The sequence below is a fragment of the Dendrobates tinctorius genome, unplaced genomic scaffold (assembly GCF_039654945.1).
Source record: "Dendrobates tinctorius isolate UK_male_01 unplaced genomic scaffold, ASM3965494v1 ptg000638l, whole genome shotgun sequence".
Classification (NCBI taxonomy): Eukaryota; Metazoa; Chordata; class Amphibia; order Anura; family Dendrobatidae; genus Dendrobates; species Dendrobates tinctorius.
This window is the reverse complement of record NW_027362290.1, coordinates 123,069-141,147: the sequence shown is the minus strand read 5'-3', so window position 1 is coordinate 141,147 and position 18,079 is coordinate 123,069. Positions and strand designations below refer to the sequence as shown.

General features: G+C 48.6%; 1 protein-coding gene across 1 annotated transcript in view; it reads right to left on the bottom strand.

The window, feature by feature from the left end:
• The window catches only part of LOC141079250 (ubiquitin carboxyl-terminal hydrolase 34), a 157,321-nt gene that overhangs the window by 21,994 nt on the left and 117,248 nt on the right, over positions 1-18,079 (bottom strand). The window contains exons 35-37 of the mRNA XM_073565292.1: positions 8,403-8,555; positions 2,454-2,558; positions 242-297 (exon numbers count right to left, since the gene is read on the bottom strand). Of these exons, the coding sequence (XP_073421393.1) occupies positions 242-297; positions 2,454-2,558; positions 8,403-8,555 (314 nt within the window). The remainder of the gene's footprint in view (positions 1-241; positions 298-2,453; positions 2,559-8,402; positions 8,556-18,079) is intronic.

The window sequence follows — 18,079 nt, the reverse complement described above, 5'->3', positions numbered from 1 at the left end:
TCTTGCAGTTTTACAGGACTTGGCTAGTAATCATTGAATGGAAACCTTTACGGGTACGAAGTTTTATGGAGTTTCACCTTCTGGAATTTAAGGCTGTCATTCAACGACTGCAAGCAGAGACCTTAAAACATGATTAATGGATGCACAAGTATATATTGTATAACTTATACAACACCTAAGCTATATTTACTGCATTTAAAATACCAATTAAAGACGAGAAATGACAAAAAAACAGATCTACCTGCGAATGCAGTCGGCCAGATGTCGAGCTAGTGCATCCAAATCAAGCAATGTTGTCTAGATTAAAAATGGGAAAATAGTTTTAAAAATAGTTACCAGAGGTCCACTCATGTACACATTTAAAAGGGAACCGGTCATGTGAAACAATGCCATTAACCTGCAGTTATAGGGTTGATCTGCAGGTTAATAGCGTTCTGAAGCTGTCCAGCCGCTGCACTTAATACCTGACTACTCAGAGGAAATTTAAGGGAATCTGTCACCCCTTTTTTGAGATATCATATATCATCATTCAATTGTGTGTCACATAAGGATTCTCTTAGTACTTTTGCTTCCCCCTGACCCCGCACCCTTCATGCATAAATACATTGTTTACATCGGTTCAGATGTATGTAAACTGCCGCTGTCCGGTCCGCTGGGCGGGGCTTATTCACCTGCTCCCCCCTCCCTGTCTTGCTCTACGCATTTCTTCTTGTGTAGAGCGAGACGGGGGGGGGGGGGGTGAGCAGTTGAATAAGCCCCGCCCATCAGACCGGACCGTGGCAGGTTACATACATCTGAACCGATATAAACAAGGTATTTATGCATGAATGGTGCGCTATCAGGGGGAAGCAAAAGTACTAAGAGAATCCTTATGTGACACACATAATATGAACACATCATTATATGATATCTCAAAAAAGGGGTGACAGATTCCCTTTAAAGGGACTATCAGCACAGGATGACTGTTCAAACTAAGTACAGGCACTCGGTGCTTCACTGTGTGAGGTAAAACACGCAGGTTAGAAGGTGTATACAAATGATTGGCCAATCTACACCCCCCCTATTCTTTGCTTGACAGCTCTTGCTTCACAGAGCTAGGGAAAGGCAGACAGATGGAAACCAAGCAGGTGGTGAGGTGTATATACATTACTCGCCCTGCCATGATGCTATAAGCGCCTGTACTTGGTCTGAACAGTCATTCTGTGCTCACAGTACCTTTAACCTTATTCCTCCTGGCAGGCTTTCAATCATAGAGGAATAGCTGGGGCAGCTTCAGTCACCGATCAGTACATAGTGAGTGGGGCGGCTGTAACCATGCCCTGGCACTGACAGCCAGCTCTGCAGTGTGTCAGTACAGATACAGCTGTTAGTCAGTGCCAGGGGTGTGATTTCACCCATCGCTCACCGACTGAAGCCGCACAGGACAAGCCTCTATGACTAAAAGCCTGAGGCTGCCAGGAGGAATAAAGTTCATTTCCTTCGGGAAGGCGAGCCTTCAGTGCAGTGGCCGCGCTGTTTCACAACGCTATTAACAGACTGACAATATATCAGCAGGTTAATAGCCTTTTTTCTCATGACAAATTCCCTTTATAGTATAAGATAAGTAGCAGATTGGCTACAGAAAGTCAGCTGAGTAACACTAACATCAGCTAAGTAGATGGGTAATGTGCAGCTTTTGAAACCCACATGTTATTAATGTACTGTATATTTTCAATATGCATTTCATCCTTTCAGGAACTTGCGAGCCAGGGAGTAACTGAGCTGACACTACCCCAAATACTTTTTGCAGAAGATGTTCAGGGACAATACTTGCAGATCATGGTGGTGCAACAGGATAGCATCTTTACTAAAGGGTATATTCGTTCAAACAGGAAAAACACATGGCAGCGCGTCATCGCCTGTAGCTTACTCCATCAGTGTCATTATAAAGCCATGAAGCAAGATGGCCGTTTCACACTGTGTAATGCTTTGTCTGGTCTCAGATACCTGATCTGATGAAGATACCAATTTGGTATTAAAAGGGCATCTCCCTTACCAATCTTGCCAATAAAGGAACTGACTTATGTACTTGGGATGGTGCCTGTATCCTACATTTTTTTTTCTATACTGTTGTGTAGCTTGCCTTGCTGTTAGTCCACCATCACTCAGGAAAGGAGAAGACAGACCATAATACTACAAGTGTTTACGAAAGTTGTGCTTATAATTGCATCATTCCAAATGAGCGCATCCCACACTAATCTATCTATACATTGTTAAGAGCTGTTAAGCTGTTAAGAGGCGCCAAGACTTTTTGCAACCCCTACTAATGAACTCTACCGGAGTCAAAGCTGAATTGAAACACTTGACGACAGAAGACTACCATCACTTTTCTAGACAGAGGCCTGTTTACAGCCATTGTTCAAACTTGTACTAAAGCAGGAAAAAAACACATTACAGAGAAGAGCAGATAATACCTGGCTGGCATCTTTGACGTGGATGTTATCAATCAGTTTACACAGTAACCAAAAATATTCTTTACATCCAGGTCGTAGAATAGTTTCCTCCTCATAGTCTTCAACCTATGAATATTCATAAAAACCTCAGTCAGCCTCTTGGCGGCAGCAAACATACCCATGAATTTCTGTGCGCTCCAATAAAGTCTTTGTGCTAAAAGCTTATGCTTCCTTATTAGCAATCTAGTGTAAAAATGTATTACAACAGTGTAAAACGTACCTACTGGTATAAAGAATACATCAGGGCTAGCGTCTAGGGAATGGGACACAGATTAGGCTAGGATTAATAAAGACTTCTAGGTATTGGACCCATATGTACTTTAGGTGCAATAGAAATGTATAGATTGGAAGGACATCCAAACATTTTCACTCCGTCTTATCAGTAAGGTGACAATTGTTTTTGTACTCTTATCTCCTCTCTCCCACTTCCCTTCCCCTTCTATGTAGCTTCTTTATTCAACATGATTTTCAATTATGTGTTATGTTTGTTTAAAAACTGTTGGAAATTCTCAAAAACAAAAAAACCTTAAATTTAAGTATTCATGGATATGAGACAGAGTGGGAAGGTGGCAACAACAGCAACTTCTGCTCGGTGCTCGGGGGGGTCACAAGTCATTCTTTTATAACACACTCATTCATCTGAATGGTTGCTACACATGACCATGTTTCTTGGACGCCTCATTGGGGGACACAGGAAACCATGTGTTACTGCTCCGGCTTCTAAACAGGAGCGCTTTACGTGTTTTTTATTCAAACATCTTCACGGTGCCCAAGAAGGATGGCTCCTTTTGACCCATCTTTTATCTGAAATGGGTTCAACTATGCCGCTTCAGAATAAAGTTTGTTTTTCCATAATAAGGTATAGAGTATTTTTGTACAGAAATCAGAGCAATAACGAATGGTATCCTGTGTCCCTCAGTGAAGCCTACGAGAAAAGTAATTTACAGTGAGTACCAAAAATCCTCTTTTCTCTCTACAGAAGCCATTGAAAAAAAAATAAAAATTTCGAGACGGACCTGTTAGGTAATCATTCTTGCATGTTGCAAATAAAGGGTCATACTGATGAAACGGAGTTAAAACAGGATTTTTAGTTGCTTACCGTAAAATCTGCTTCTCAGAGCCTTCATTGGGGGGACACAGAAACCATAGGGTGTATGCTGCTGCCACTAGGAGGCTGACACTGCACAAAAAAGTTCTGCTCTGCAGTGTACACCCCACTGACTGTCACTAGGCTACTAAGATAGCGAGAAAGCAGTAGGAGAAACAAGATAAAAAGAACAGACAACTCAAACCGGAACAACAGAACACAGAAGAAAAAACAATAGTTGTTTAACATATGAGGGTGCTGTGTCCCCCAATGAAGGCTCAGAGAAACAGATTTTACGGTAAGAAACCAAAAATCCTGTTTTCTCCATCGCATCATTGGGGGACACAGGAACCATGGGACGTCCCAAAGCAGTCCCTGAGGAGGGAATAGCTGAAGCTTCATTTTGTCAGAGAACTCACCACTGCCGCCTGCAAGATCCTTCTGCCTAGTCTGGCGCCAGCTGAAGCGTAGGTATGGACCTTATAAAATTTGGCGTAGGTGTAGATGGAAGACCAAATTGCCGCTCTGCAAAGCTGTAGGGCGAAAGCCCTATGGTGCACCGCCCAGAAGGCGCCCACTGCCCGGGTAGAGTGAGCCCTGATCCCAGGGGGAGGCACTTTGTTCTTGACCTGGTAAGCTTCCAAAATCGCCGTTCTGATCCAGCGAGCAATCGTAGCCTTAGAGGCCGGAAGACCTCTTCAAGTACCATCAGGAATGACGGAAAAGAGAGACCGTCTTCCTAAAGGGGGCAGTCCTGGCCATATAAACCATCACCAGGTCTAGCTTGTTCAAAGAACGCTCCAGAGGATGAGCAGTAGCAGGACAAAAGGAAAGGAGAACAATGTCCTCATTTAGGTGGATGGCAGACACCACCTTGGGAAGGAAGGAAGGAGGAAGCCGCAAAACCACCTTAACCTGGTGCAGAACCAAAAAAGGAGGGTGACAGGAAAGGGCTGCCAACTCCGAAATGCACCTAAAGGAGGTGATGGCCACCAGAAACGCCTCCTTCCAAGACAAAGGACAGGGAAACCTCTCGGAGCGGTTCAAAGGGAGGACTCCTCAGAGCCTCTACAACTAGTTTCAACAGCCACACCGATAAATTGAGCGACTGAGAATTCTGGTGGCAGACCAGATCTTGGGACAGAAGATCCGGTCTGTCTGGGAGCCTCCAGGGGGCATCCGCAAACAGATTGACAATGTCCACGAACCAAGACCTTCTGGGCCAATCCGGTGCGATAAGAATGACCAGCACCGTTGATCTTCAACAGCCTGGGAAGAAGGGGGAGGGTAGGAAACAGATAGGGAAGCGCAAACTGGGACCAGGGAATGGACTGGGGGAGAAGAGAACTCGTGCCCCCAGTCACGTGCTTAATAATCTGGTCCAATAGACTAGATTCCTGAAAAGGCAAACTAGTAAGCGACGTCTTTGAATATAAGTCCACCTGCCAGGCTTTAAGCCAGAAAGTCCGGCGAATAGCCACCATATTGCTAGACGCTTGAGCTGCGCAAGAAGCAGCATCCAGGGAGGCAAAGACCAGGTACTTTGCTGCATGCAAAATCTGGTCGTCGAGATCCACCAAAGTCATCCGGACGAGCTCCAGCGCGAATGCCATGACGGAGTTGTTAGGCCCATTTGGCAATCGAAACCCAGGTTGAAGCAAAAGCCGGGCATAATGTGGAATCGGCCGCTTAGAAAGCTGATTTTGCAAAGGATTCAATGATCCTGTCATTGGAGTCCTTGAGGGACGCTCCATTAGCAAGCGGGAGCACCGTGCTGGTGGACTGTCTGGACACTGGCGGGTCCACGGTAGGAGAAGCTGTCCAATTAGCGGTGAGCTCAGGGGAAAAGGGATATAAGACTCCGAGGCGCTTTCCTCTCTGAAAGCGTCTGGTCGGGTTCTGCCTTTCCCTGGTAAGTATCTCCTCAAATTCTCCATGAGGGGCGAAGGCCTTGGAAGATGGTTTTGACCGTCAAAACGAAACCATCTGATCTGCGGGTTCCGTAGAGGTGTCCTTGATGTTAAAGGTCTGGTTGACTGCCACAATGAGGCTCTGGACCAAATCTCTTATGTTGGAGGTTTGGTCCGAATCCAGATCGGATTCATCCTCTAATGGCGCGTCCGAGAACGTCTTGCCTGACTCGGGAGAGGAAGATCGGGGAAAGGCAGACCGCCGGGAAGGCCCAGGGGGTGAGATGGAGCTGGAAGAGGACCTAGAACGGCGCTCCTGTCTGGATCTCTTGTGGCCCGTGATAGAAAGCCCGGACAGTGATTCCTGTGACCCACTATAGCAGCTGTAGGTTTTGGAAGGGGCAAGCTGTCAAGTACAGACACCTGGGTCTGTGACACTTTGGTGAGGTCCACTACGAACTGTGACAGAGGCGCAGCCCAGCCTGGAATAGGGACTTTGCTGTTGCCTGGGACAAAAAGGGGCTCCTGGGCGGTGGGTACAGTGGGGTTGCTGCAGCTCTGACAGAGGGGAGAGGACTGACCCAAAGGAAGGTTGCACTTACACGAAGAGCTCACAAAATGACTGACCAGAGCAGAAGAAGAGGGGGAAGAGGTAGGAGGACGAGAGCGCTTCTCCTTTAGGCATGATGAGACAGACCCACTAACAGGTGACAGAAGGTTAGAGGACAGGAAGGTGCAGAGGAGAGTGTCAGGCTGCAGAGCAGCTACTCACAGTCTATGCAGGCTGATGACAGAGCAGGCCGATGCAAGTCCCTGCAGGTACCAGGCAGTCTGCAGGGCGTCCAGGAGGCAGGCGACAGTCTGGGGTGCCAGTGAAAAAAAAGCACGCAGCAGGAGGTAAGAGCATGTTTTCTCCGGATATACTCGCTCTCAGAGACCCAGAGGAATAGGTGGAGCCAGCAGCCATATCCAGGAGGAGCAAGATGGTGGCGATCTGCACTCTCACAGTAGCAGAGGGAGTGGGCAGGGCTAACCTCAGAGGCTGGAAGAGACAAGACGGGCGGGAGAAAAGCACGTCTGGATGTAGAGAGAAAAAGGGGGCAGAGCCAACGCAGAGCGCTAGGCCTGAAAAGTCGGGGCCTAGATTAATTCTCCTGACCGCCGTAGCAGGGGGGAGCGGCGCAGAGGTCACCAAGGAAGCACAAAAAAGGTAGCCCAGCGCCCTGTCTTGCTAGCAAGGAATAAAGGCCCCCCATCATTAAAAAAAAAAAAAAAAAAAAAAAAAAAAAAAACACAACAACAACAACAACACCCCAGCGCTCCAAAAATGCCACAAAGGAAAAAAAATTCCTTAATTTTCCCCATTTTTTTTTTTCTTCTTCTTGACCTTGATCCTTTCTTCTTTCTTGGAACCTGGTGGAGAGAGGAGAAAAGTACCTCTCTATTCGGAAATGTAAGACGTCCAAGCTTACTGCGTTGTGGGACGTATTCGCCTCCGAGTACTGACAGGCTCTGGTGGGCGAGTGGGTAAAGAGACAGGGGCAAGGACCGGGTCTGGGTCGCCTAAACACTCTTCTGTGTTAGGGGCTCTTGGTCCTGCTGGGAAGACATTAGGATATGGGGTGGCAGTACACGCCGTACTCAGTCTCTTTGTGGAAGTACAGTAGTGATTATTCACACTGCATCCCTTCGAGTACCTGAAAGGGAACGACGCACACTGAGGTAGATATGGGTCTAATGAAAGACCTGTGTCCACCTCCTACTGACACTAAGCTAAACTGAGTAGCCTATTGCCAGTCGGTGAGGTGTATACTTCAGAGGAGGAGCTAACTTTTTCTGTGCATAGTGTCAGCCTCCTAGTAGCAGCAGCATATACCCCATGGTTCCTGTGTCCCCCAATGAGGCGATAGAGAAAAGGGTTATTCCCATTCTGCAAAATGATGGCATATTGCTAGGATATATGCTATCAGTTTATGATGTGCAAGAGTCCTAACTCTAGGACCGCACAGTACCTATAAATGGAGAATGCAGCACTGGTGCCCCTCTATATTTTACCCTTGCACTTCATTAGGGATTGAACTAAAGTTCCCTTCACAGATGAGGGCAGAGCATCTTGCTGTGAGGTCACTGCTCTGTGCCTTGGGCCAATCAGAAGACTACATTCCTTCTGGAAAAACTGCAGCTGCATATCCCTCCTCCCTGTCACTTTACAGTTTTCCACAAGATTCTAGTTTCTGAACATTTACAGAAATCCTACAGAGAAAATAATGAACTGCAGGCAGCTGGAAGGTGATGCAAAAGCCAATATTTCCTAATAAAGTTATATAGCAAACATACTTTTATACTCACTTGCACTACTGATTTATGCTAAAGAAATTATGAGGGGAAAAAAATGGAATCACTGATTATTTATCCAGATGGTTAAAGGGAATCTGTCACCCCTTTGAGATATCATATAATGATATAATACAATTGTGTGTCACATAAGGATTCTCTTAGTACTTTTGCTTCCCCCTGACAACGCACTTTTCATGCATAAATACCTTGTTTACATTGGTTCAGATGTATGTAAACTGCCGCTGTCCGGTACGCTGGGCGGGGCTTATTCACCTGCCCCCTCCCTGTCTTGCTCTACACATTTCTTCTTGTGTAGAGCAACACAGGGAGGGGTGGGAGCAGTTGAATAAGCCCCGTCTATCGGACCGGAGCGTGGCAGTTTACATACATCTGAACCGATATAAAAAAGGTATTTATGCATGAAAGGTACGGTGTCAGGGGGAAGCAAAAGTACTAAGAGAATCTTTATGTGACACACAATTGAATGATATTATATGATCTCAAAAAAGGGGTGACAGATTCCCTTTAAGTGAACCACAGAGGAATATTCATTTATGCTTTTCTTCCATGACTTACCCGAATAGGCTTTAGTGCTTGAGCATCAGGAAGAAATTTTAACAATGTTGATGAAGCCAGAAGCAAAAATGATCTATTTATTGAGTCACCACCATCCAAACCAGAAAGGGACAGTTTATACAGACCATTGCATGATTCGTGACGGACCGCAGTCTAAGAATATTCAATAAATTAAAAATGAGAAACAATGTTTAAGGTTTTAAATTAAGAATTTCAAAGTATTTGATTACTGGTTACTAAGACTGGTAAGATGCAAGTCAAGCATTAAAATAAGAAAACACTATAGACAAAAGTTACCAAGGCTTTTTTTTTAATCAATATTTGTCGCAACTTTGGTCTTTTTTTGTGCCTCTGATCACTTATCGAAATGGACCAAACAAAAAAAAAAATCAGTTTAAAGGGACAGGCACTCCTGAACACTGACAGAAACTGGTGAGAATAAGTGGAATTCTACATGAGAGGGCCAGACAAAATAAGGATTTGTGTGTACTCACCGTAAAATCCTTTTCTCCGAGCCAATCATTGGGGGACACAGGACCATGGGTGTTATGCTGCTTGCCACTAGGAGGACACTAAGTAAACACAGAAAAATTAACTCCTCCTCTGCAGTATACACCCTCTTGCTGGCTGAGATTTCCCCAGTTCGGTGAAAAAGCAGGAGCATTAAACAAATAACAGTAACTATGTCAAAACCTAAGAACGATACAGTAAGCCAATAGACTAAACAGGGTGGGTGCTGTGTCACCCAATGATTGGCTCGGAGAAAAGGATTTTACAGTGAGTACACAAAAATCCCTATTTCTCCTACGCCTCATTGGTGGATACAGGAACATGGGACATCCTAAAGCAGTCCCTGGGTGGGGAGCATACAACTGCTATTACCCAATGTACCACTGACTTAACGCTGTGGTACTGCCGATTGCAGGATGTGTCTGCCAAGAGCTGCATCCGCAGAGGCCTGAGAATGAACTTGGTAATGTTTTGTAAAGGTATGCAGACTGGACCAAGTCGCAGTCTTGCAGACCCTGTTCCTTGCCATCGCCTGGTGCCGAATGGCCCAAGAGGCGCCCACTGATCGGGTAGAATGCGCCTTAATCCATGCTGGGACAGGCGTGTCCCTGACACGGTAGGATTCCTGAATAGCCAAGTGAATCCACCTGGCTAGCGTGGCTTTTGAGGCAGCTAGACCCTTCCTATGCCCCTCTGGCAGTACGAACAGGGCATCTGACTTGCAGAAGGGAGCCATCCGCGAGATGTACCGTCTAAGAGCCCAAACCACATCCAGGGTGTGGAGGGCCTTCTTAATGCGATGGACTGGTGCCGGACAGAAGGAAGGCAAAACAATTTCCTCATTGAGATGAAAGGAAGACACGACTTTGGGCAGGAAAGACTGGGACGTCCTGAGAACTGCCTTGTCCTGCTGAAAATTCAGGAACGGAGGACGACAGGACAGGGCTGCCAATTCCGAAACTCGTCTGATTGACGTAATTGCCATTAGAAAGACCACCTTCTAAGAGAGAACAGTTAGTGGTACATCCTGCAGTGGTTCGAATGGAGCCTCCTGTAAGGATCCGAGAACCAAGTTAAGGTCCCATGATTCCAATGGCCTCTTATAGGGAGGCACCACATGGGAAACTCCCTGAATGAACGTTTTCACCTGCACATGGTGGCAATTTTGCGCTGGAATAGAACTGACAAAGCTGAAATTTGGCCCTTGAGCGAGCTAAGCGCGAGGCCTGACTAATCCGGATTGTAGGAATTCCAATATAGAAGGAATGGAAAAACACCAGAGTGGATCGTCCATAGTCCTTGCACCACGAGAAGGTGGTTTTCCAAGTGCGGTGATAAATGTGCATGGACACGGGCTTCCTAGCACAAACCATGGTGGAGATCATGTCATGAGAAAAACCAGCCTGTGCTAAAATCCAGGATTCAACGGCCACGCACTCAAAGACAGGGCCCCGGAGTTCTGGTGGTAAATCGGGCTCTGTGAGTAGATCCATGCGATCTGGAAGTCGCCAGGGAACGTCGATGACTAGTTGTACTAGTTCTGCGTACAATGCCCGGCGCGGCCAATCTGGCGCGACTAGGATCACTGGTACACCCTCTGCTCTGATTTTCTTGATGACTCTCGGGAGCAAGGGAAGAGGGGGAAAAATGTATGGGAGCTGGAACCCGTGCCACGGCAGATCTAGGGTGTCTGCTCCCATGGCACATGGATCGCGCGGTCGGCCAATGAATCGAGGAACCTTGTTGTTTAGTCTTGAGGCCATGAGATCCTCATCCGGAGTCTCCCAGCGATGGCAAATCTGCTGAAAGACTTCCGAATGAAGAGACCACTCTCCTGAGGCAAGGACTTGGTGACTGAGAAAATCCGCCGCCCAATTGTCTACCCCCGGGATGTGGATTGCCGACATGGGCAAATGGTTGGTCTCGGCCCACTGGAGGATGTGACTCACTTCGTGCATGGCCATCCTGCTCCGAGTACCCCCCTGACGGTTGATATACACCACAGCCGTGGCGTTGTCAGATTGGATCCTGATGGGGTGACCTGCGAGGAGATGGTGGAAACTCAGTAGGGCTAATCTGATCGCTCGTATCTCCAAGATGTTGATGGGGAGACGTGACTCTCGAATTGACCAAAGACCCTGTGCCGTGTGGTGATGAAAAAACGCACCCCAGAAGACTTGCGTCGGTGGTCACCACCTACCATCATAATGGGAGAAAGGACTTCCCTTGATTCAGGGAGGATTTCAGTGTCCACCACTTGAGGGCTTGTCTGACCCACAGGGACAGAAGGAACTGACGGTCCAGGGAGAACGGGTTCTTGTCCCAAGTTAACTGCAACGCATGTTGTAAAGGGAGGAGATGGAACTGTGCAAATGGGACCGCTTCTATCGCTGCCACCAACTTTCCGAGAACTCTCATGCTGAAACGTATGGAGTGAGAAACTGGTCAGGAAAGAGTCTGCGTTCCCTGTTGTAAAGCTCAGGCCTTTTCTGTATGAAGAATGACCAACCCAGAGAAGTGTCCAAGATCATTCCCTAAAAGGAAATCTGCTGGGCCAGTGTTGGGAAAAGACTTTTCGAAGTTTATCTTCCAACCCAGGCGAGAAAGTGTATTTACTGTGATATCCACGGATTCCTCGCAGGCTGGAAGGGACGGACCCTTGATCAGCAGGTCATCCAGATACGGCAGTACCACCACTCCCCGAGCGTGAAGAACGGCCATGACAGCCACCATGACCTTGGTAAAGACCCTGGGGGCGGTGGAGAGTCCGAAGGGCAAGGCAACGAACTGGAAGTGCTCCTCGCGAATTGCAAAACGCAGGAACTGCTGGTGGGACAGGCAAATTGGGATGTGAAGGTAAGCATCCTTGATATCGATGGATGCTAGGAACTCTTTTTCCATGGAAGCGACAACTGATCGTAGGGATTCTATTAGGAATCGCCGTACCTTGACAAACTGATTTAACAGCTTGAGGTCCAGTATGGGCCGCATCGTTCAGTCCTTCTTCGGAACTACAAAAAGGTTTAAATAAAAACCCCTGAACCTTTCGTCTTGAGGGACCGGAATGATGACTCCATCCCTTTGCAGGGCATGAACGGCCCGAAGGAAGGCTGTTGTCTTTGTTTTGGGAGGTGAGGATCAGCAAAAAACATGTCGGAGTGGGGCAAAAAAATTCTATTTTGTATCCGGAGGACACCAGCTCCCTGACCCACTCGTCGTGGACGACCGCGAGCCAGGTGTGACTGAATGAAAGTAGGCGACCGCCTACTTTGTCGTTGTCGGCCAGATACCGCAACAAGTCATTGTGTAGAGGATCTATGGGATCTGGCTCCCCTAGATCCAGATGCCCTTGGCCTGGGTTTCCAAGCTCAGTTAGGTCTGCATGAGACCTGGGAACCTTTGTCTCCACGTGGGGACCGACCTGATCCGGAAGAGAAGATTGTGGAGGACCAACTGGAATTGTTGCGAAAAGGTTGAAAACGAGTTGGCTGTTGATTCCGAAACGGCCGGACAGCCCTTTGTTGGGGAACGAATATACTCTTCCCCACGCTAGTGTCAGAAATGAGTTGGTCCAGTTTCTCTCCAAATAGGCGACCAGTTTGATAGAGCAGAGAAGTCAACGATCTTTTGGAGGTGGAATCTGCCCGCCAGTCGCAGAGCCATAGGGCTCTTCTAATGGAGACTGCATTAGCGGCTGCCTGACCAGCGCAATTGGCGGCATCTAAAGAAGCATCTACTACAAAGTCCCCTGCGTGAATTAGTTAAAATTATCTGCCTGGCGACACTGGTAGCCTCCGGAGGAAGATTGCTGTCTTGGAAGGCAGTAATTAACACCTCTTCCCAAGCGGCCATTACCTTAGCCACCCAAGTCGCCGCGAAAGATGGAAAAAGCCACTCCCGAAGCTTCAAAAACTAAGCGAGCGAGGTAGTCAATTAGATGATCAGAGGGGTTTTCTGACTGAAGAACCCTCAGAAATGGATAGAAGCGTTTTGGAAGCAAGACGAGATATAGGAGGATCCACCAAAGGGGACTGTAACCAATCCTTCAGGAAATCTGGAGCAAAAGGGTATTTAGCCTCGATAGGCTTTTGACCTGCGAACCGTTTGTGGCCGGTCCCTATGATTCTGGACAATGTCCTTAAACTCCGAATGGCTGGCAAATACTCTGCGTACACATTTAGTCTTCTTAAATGAGCTAACGTGTTCCGGAGCGGGAATATTTTCCTTGTCCAACGTCAGAATCTTGTTGACTGATTCTATAAGAGAATCAAGCGACTCTTAGCCATTTGGGGGATTCTGAGGTACTGATGTGTCAGACTCGAATTCAGAGTCATGTTCGCTGCGAACATTACGAGTGGGAGGGCGAGAGACAGAACTCACCAATGCTGAAGCGTGAGCAGGGGACGCGTCATGGGTCCACTTTCTAGAGACCTGAGGATCCCTTGAACGAGTACAGCCCCTGCTGGCGGACTGTTCCCGGACGTCGCCAGAGCCCTCCTCGGGCGGTAAAGACGCGTTCTGACTTAAAGAGGATTCCCGGAGGGAGTCTATAGCCTTGGTCATTGACTCCACAGACCGTGACAGGGATGCAGCTCACTCAGGGGGACTAAACGCAGGGAGCACCGTAGCAGCGGCGGCGGATGGCGTTTGAGCACAAGCCGGGTCGCAATCCGTGCACAACGGATTAGTTTGGGCACTGGGCAAGGCAGTCTTCCAAGTAGTACAAGCGGTAAAGAACGCAGTGTGCTTCTTAATAGCCCTTTTGACTTCCTTAGATTGAGACATAGTGCCACTGAAAGGGTTACAGGCAGAGCCTGGGCTGCAGCTCCAGGGAATGTGCAGAGAAGGGGTTAAGCTTTGTTCTGAGGGCAGATGCAGCTTACTCATGGTCCTGATGCTGTGTCCCCAGGAGGCATAGTGGTGGCCCTGCAGCATCACCAGGTGCTGTCAGTCAGTGCGTTCGCCCCCGCAGCTGTCACAGAGCAGGCTGAGGTGAAAAGGACATGGCCCTCAAGACTAGCAGGGCGCTTCTCGTACAGAGCGAGAAGCGCCAAAGACGTGGGCGGAGGCGCTAACGGTGGGTGGCGCTATGTAAATTGCGGCCTAGTCGGCCGAAAAGTCGGGGACTAAATTTCTGGGCCTACCCGCGGTGAGCGCCGGGTGAAGGAGAGAGCGGGGGGGGCGCTGTACCGCCACTGACACTAGGTCAGTGCTTCTCCCAGGGACCAGGACCCGACCCCATACCTCCAATCCGGTGCTCACGCAGGCCACGCTGTCCAGGACCCAGCCTGCAGGTCTCATCCTCCCGGGTGATGCAGCAGAGCCGAGTTCTTAAAGGGGGTATACCTCAATCGATCCTCCCTATGGGCAGGGGGGATGGAGAGGCCATGGGGCTGATTCAGGGCATCCGAAGCACTCCTAAAGTCTTCTCCGTGCGCTTGCCCTCATATCCATGTGGGGAGATCGGGACCGTAAAAGAACTGTCGCCCAGAAGAATCAGATATGCCCCAGTCGTCGCAGGAGGGGGTACGGGGAGGTATACTCTGCGTTCTCGCCTGTTGGTTCGGGGGAGAGCGGACCCTTGAAAGGAAATGTCGCCCCCTTCACTTTGTTAATATAAAAATTTACAGAAAAAATTTCAAAAATCGAAAATAAAAACGTTGGGGTCTGAAGCCAGACCCAAGTGCCTCCTTCAGACACTAAGCAAGAACTTGGGAAATCTCAGCCAGCAAGAGGGTGTATACTGAAGAGGAGGACTTCACTTTTTTCTGTGTTCACGTAGTGTCCTCCTAGTGGCAAGCAGCATAACACCCATTGTCCTGTGTCCCCCAATGAGGCGTAGGAGAAAATGGGTACGGTGCAAAAATTACCCTAATAGACTGTAGTTTAATAAAACTCCCATAAGCATTTCACTTGTACATAGGTATATATTTAATTACTAGTAAAAAAAAAAAAAAAAAAAGAGGATGTAACTACTTTGCTTGCATAGGACTACTGGTTTATGTATCCCATTTACCCCTCATGTAGAGGTAAAAACAGTCTAAAGTCCCATAAACTGTGCGATGGGTGCTTGTTTCAGAGTTTTGGGAACCCCATCTATGGAACATTTATTGCATAATCTGTTGATGTCACAAACATCCTAAAAGGCAACATGAATTACTACACAGAGCATCTTATGGATCTTACATGACGTGAGCTAGTTATGTCAGAGAAGGACACTACTGGGCATTAAAGCTTAAAAGCAGGAGAAAAATGAATGAGAGCCTTAAAGAGAACTAGTGACTGACAGATGGCCCTAATGCTGAGCTGCTGTCCATCACTGCAGTGGGCTCGGTTACAGTTGCTGGTCTCTATACAATGAGCGGTGGCTGAACCCGTACTGGTGCTACCCACATGACTGAAACCAGAGCGCTAAAGGGAGGAATAAAGTATATTTCCTCACCGCAGAGGGAGCGGGGGGTCTAACTACAGGTGCCACGCAGAGTCAGAACGCTATTGACCTGCAGATTAACACCATATCTGAAGGTTAATAGCGTTTTCATCATCGTTTCATTGGGGGACACAGATTACCATGGGTGTATGCTGCTGCTAGGAGGCTGACACTATGCAAAAACAAGAAAATTAGCTCCTCCCCGGCAGTATACACCCACCGACAGGCACCAAGTACCTCAGTTTGTGCTTAGTGTCTGTAGGAGGCGGACCGGGATCTCCCCAGATCCACAGCTAACGATTCTCTTTTAGGGTGTGTGTGTGTGTGTGTGTGTATTAATCTTTTCCCATTTATTTTCCAGATTCAACACCGGGAAACAAGGAGTAAATGTTCACCCTGCTTTCCCATATCATGCGGCTGAGCGAACAATGTGATGTTACACACATTGCAACTCTCAGGAACGCAGGCAGGACCCTTTCCCTATCACCCTCGGGTGCTACGGGCTGACTTCAGGTGGCGGGTCCTAGCCAATTCCCCTCCTCACCCCTCTCCCGGGACAGGGCTGAGAGGAAGTTGGCGGTCACCGGCGGTGACTATCCCCTGCGGGAAGAAAAGTTTGGTGCAGTCTTCTGCACTATTCAGACATAGTGCGGGGCAGAGGACATTCATTCCCAGCGGTCCCCCCTCATCGCGGGCCCCTGTGGTCATCTGTTGTGAGCTCATTTTCGGGTTTGCCTCTGGCTTCTGGTGAGGGTTATGGAGTTGGCTGTGCTGACAGAGGAGTAGTGAGTTCTCTATCTGGACTCCCTCTGTTGGTGAAGGGAGGTAATGAAGCTGGTCTAAATGGCAGAGACCGGCCACCTGAGGAAGAGGACTGCGGTTGGACATCAGGAGTTTGATTGGATTTCAGGCAGCCGACTCCCTAGTTTCTTGCTGGTGATTTTTCCTGACTCTGGCTCCTGGTTTCCAGTTTGGTTCCTGCCTTCCTAAAGCTAAGTTTTCTCTGCTATTGTTCATATGAGTTTTTGTCTGGTTTACTTAGTTTTTGTGTTCAGCCAGCCCTGGCTGGGACTGGGCTGAATTCCCCATTTTGTCTCTGATCAGTTGATCTCTTTTGTTCTGTCTTCAGAATATACCTGAGTGCTGATATAGTGATTTGAAGTCTAGCGACTTCAGAGCCTTTTTCTATCAGACGTGTTGGACATTCTTTTTGGCAGGGTTTCTTGCGTGATTGCAGACAGCAGCTTTTCTTTCCTGTCCTTTCTAGTTAGCGAGGGCACCATCGTTTGCTCAGCCTATCTTTCTACCTGTGTCTGTGCTTTCATCTTGTTTCACCGACAATACATGTTGGGGGCTGTCTATTGCTTTGGGGTCTGCTCTGGGGCAGTTTAGATTTTCCCTTTCTTTCTTTAGGCTTATTTAGTTCTCCGGCCGTGACGAGGCGTCTAGGACCACCGTAGGCACGCTCCACGGCTACTGCTAGTTGTTGTGGATAGGATCAGGGGTCTGCAATCCGCTAGTTATCAACCTCTCCGGTTTTCTGGGCTTAGCTTGCTTTTTGTTTTTTCCTCCCCGGTGACTCATTCATAACAGTCATCCTCTTCAGGAAGCATGTGGACGTCAGGTAAGCAGCCTAAAGGCTACCATCAGTCCCATGCTCGCACCTTACAAGGCTGGTAGCAGAGTCTCCTTTCAATTTCCCGCCCATTCTTCTGCAGCCGCGTGCCTCTCAGCCCACAAGCCGGGTACCCTTCTCTGAAGCAGCAGGCAGCGGTGCCTCTCTCCCTTACCTCCCTCTTCACCGCGGCGTCACGGGCTCATCGCGCCAGGATCAAGGGCTCCGGGGGCAGAAACCGGCGCTGCGCTGGTTTCACTTTCCATTGTGCTCCGGTGCACACCCACTGCAGAGCGCGCGCTTTGTTGGCGCCAGTTATCAGCCCATCACAGGGCTACTTTCGGTTCATGCATCCTCTTTCTCCTTGTGACCCCCCCCGCAGGTCACAGCCAATCGCGCAACGCTGCCGCCCAGCTCCGCCCATATTTAAGGTCCTGGGCCGCTCTGATTCCTAGTGTGAGACACGCCAGGGATCTCAGCTTGGGGGACACATCTGCTGTGCGCTGCGCATCAGATAACGGTGCTGGTCACGGTAGGCTCTTATGTTTTTCTGAGCCCCTAATTTTAGCTCCCGCAGCAGTACTCCCTTTACAGATACTGGCCGCAGTAATTCTGCAGTCTTCGCATATGTCCAACCCTGCAAGGACTCCTTACCCTAGACCCACCTCTACCCACTAAGCCTGCGCGCGCTGCAAAAAGAAGTGGGCGTCAGGTCAGTCATCTCCCTTCTGCCCGTCCTGCAGTCCATCCACGATGTTTGCCCCACCGGAGCACCCCAAGTCCCGGGATGAGTGCACTCCCCCCCTCCAGAGTGGGCTGCAGCAATGTCAGTCGGTTTCTGACCTGACTAAAGTCTCTCAGTCCCCGGTCCAGGTCTTAGAACGACTTCCTCAACTATCTTCAGCCACCTGTGCTCCGACCACCTCTCACGGTGAGAGTCGTCTGCACCTGACCGCGACCTCCACGAGGACAAGCCGGGTAAGATTTCTAGGAAGTGCGTTCTTTCAAGCTTGTCTTCCAGTTCGCAAGGTCCGTCCGTTCCACCCAGGCTGCTTTCCTCGTCTCACTCTTCAGAAGACAACCTTAGGTCAGACAATGACTCTCAATCAGGATCAGACTCAG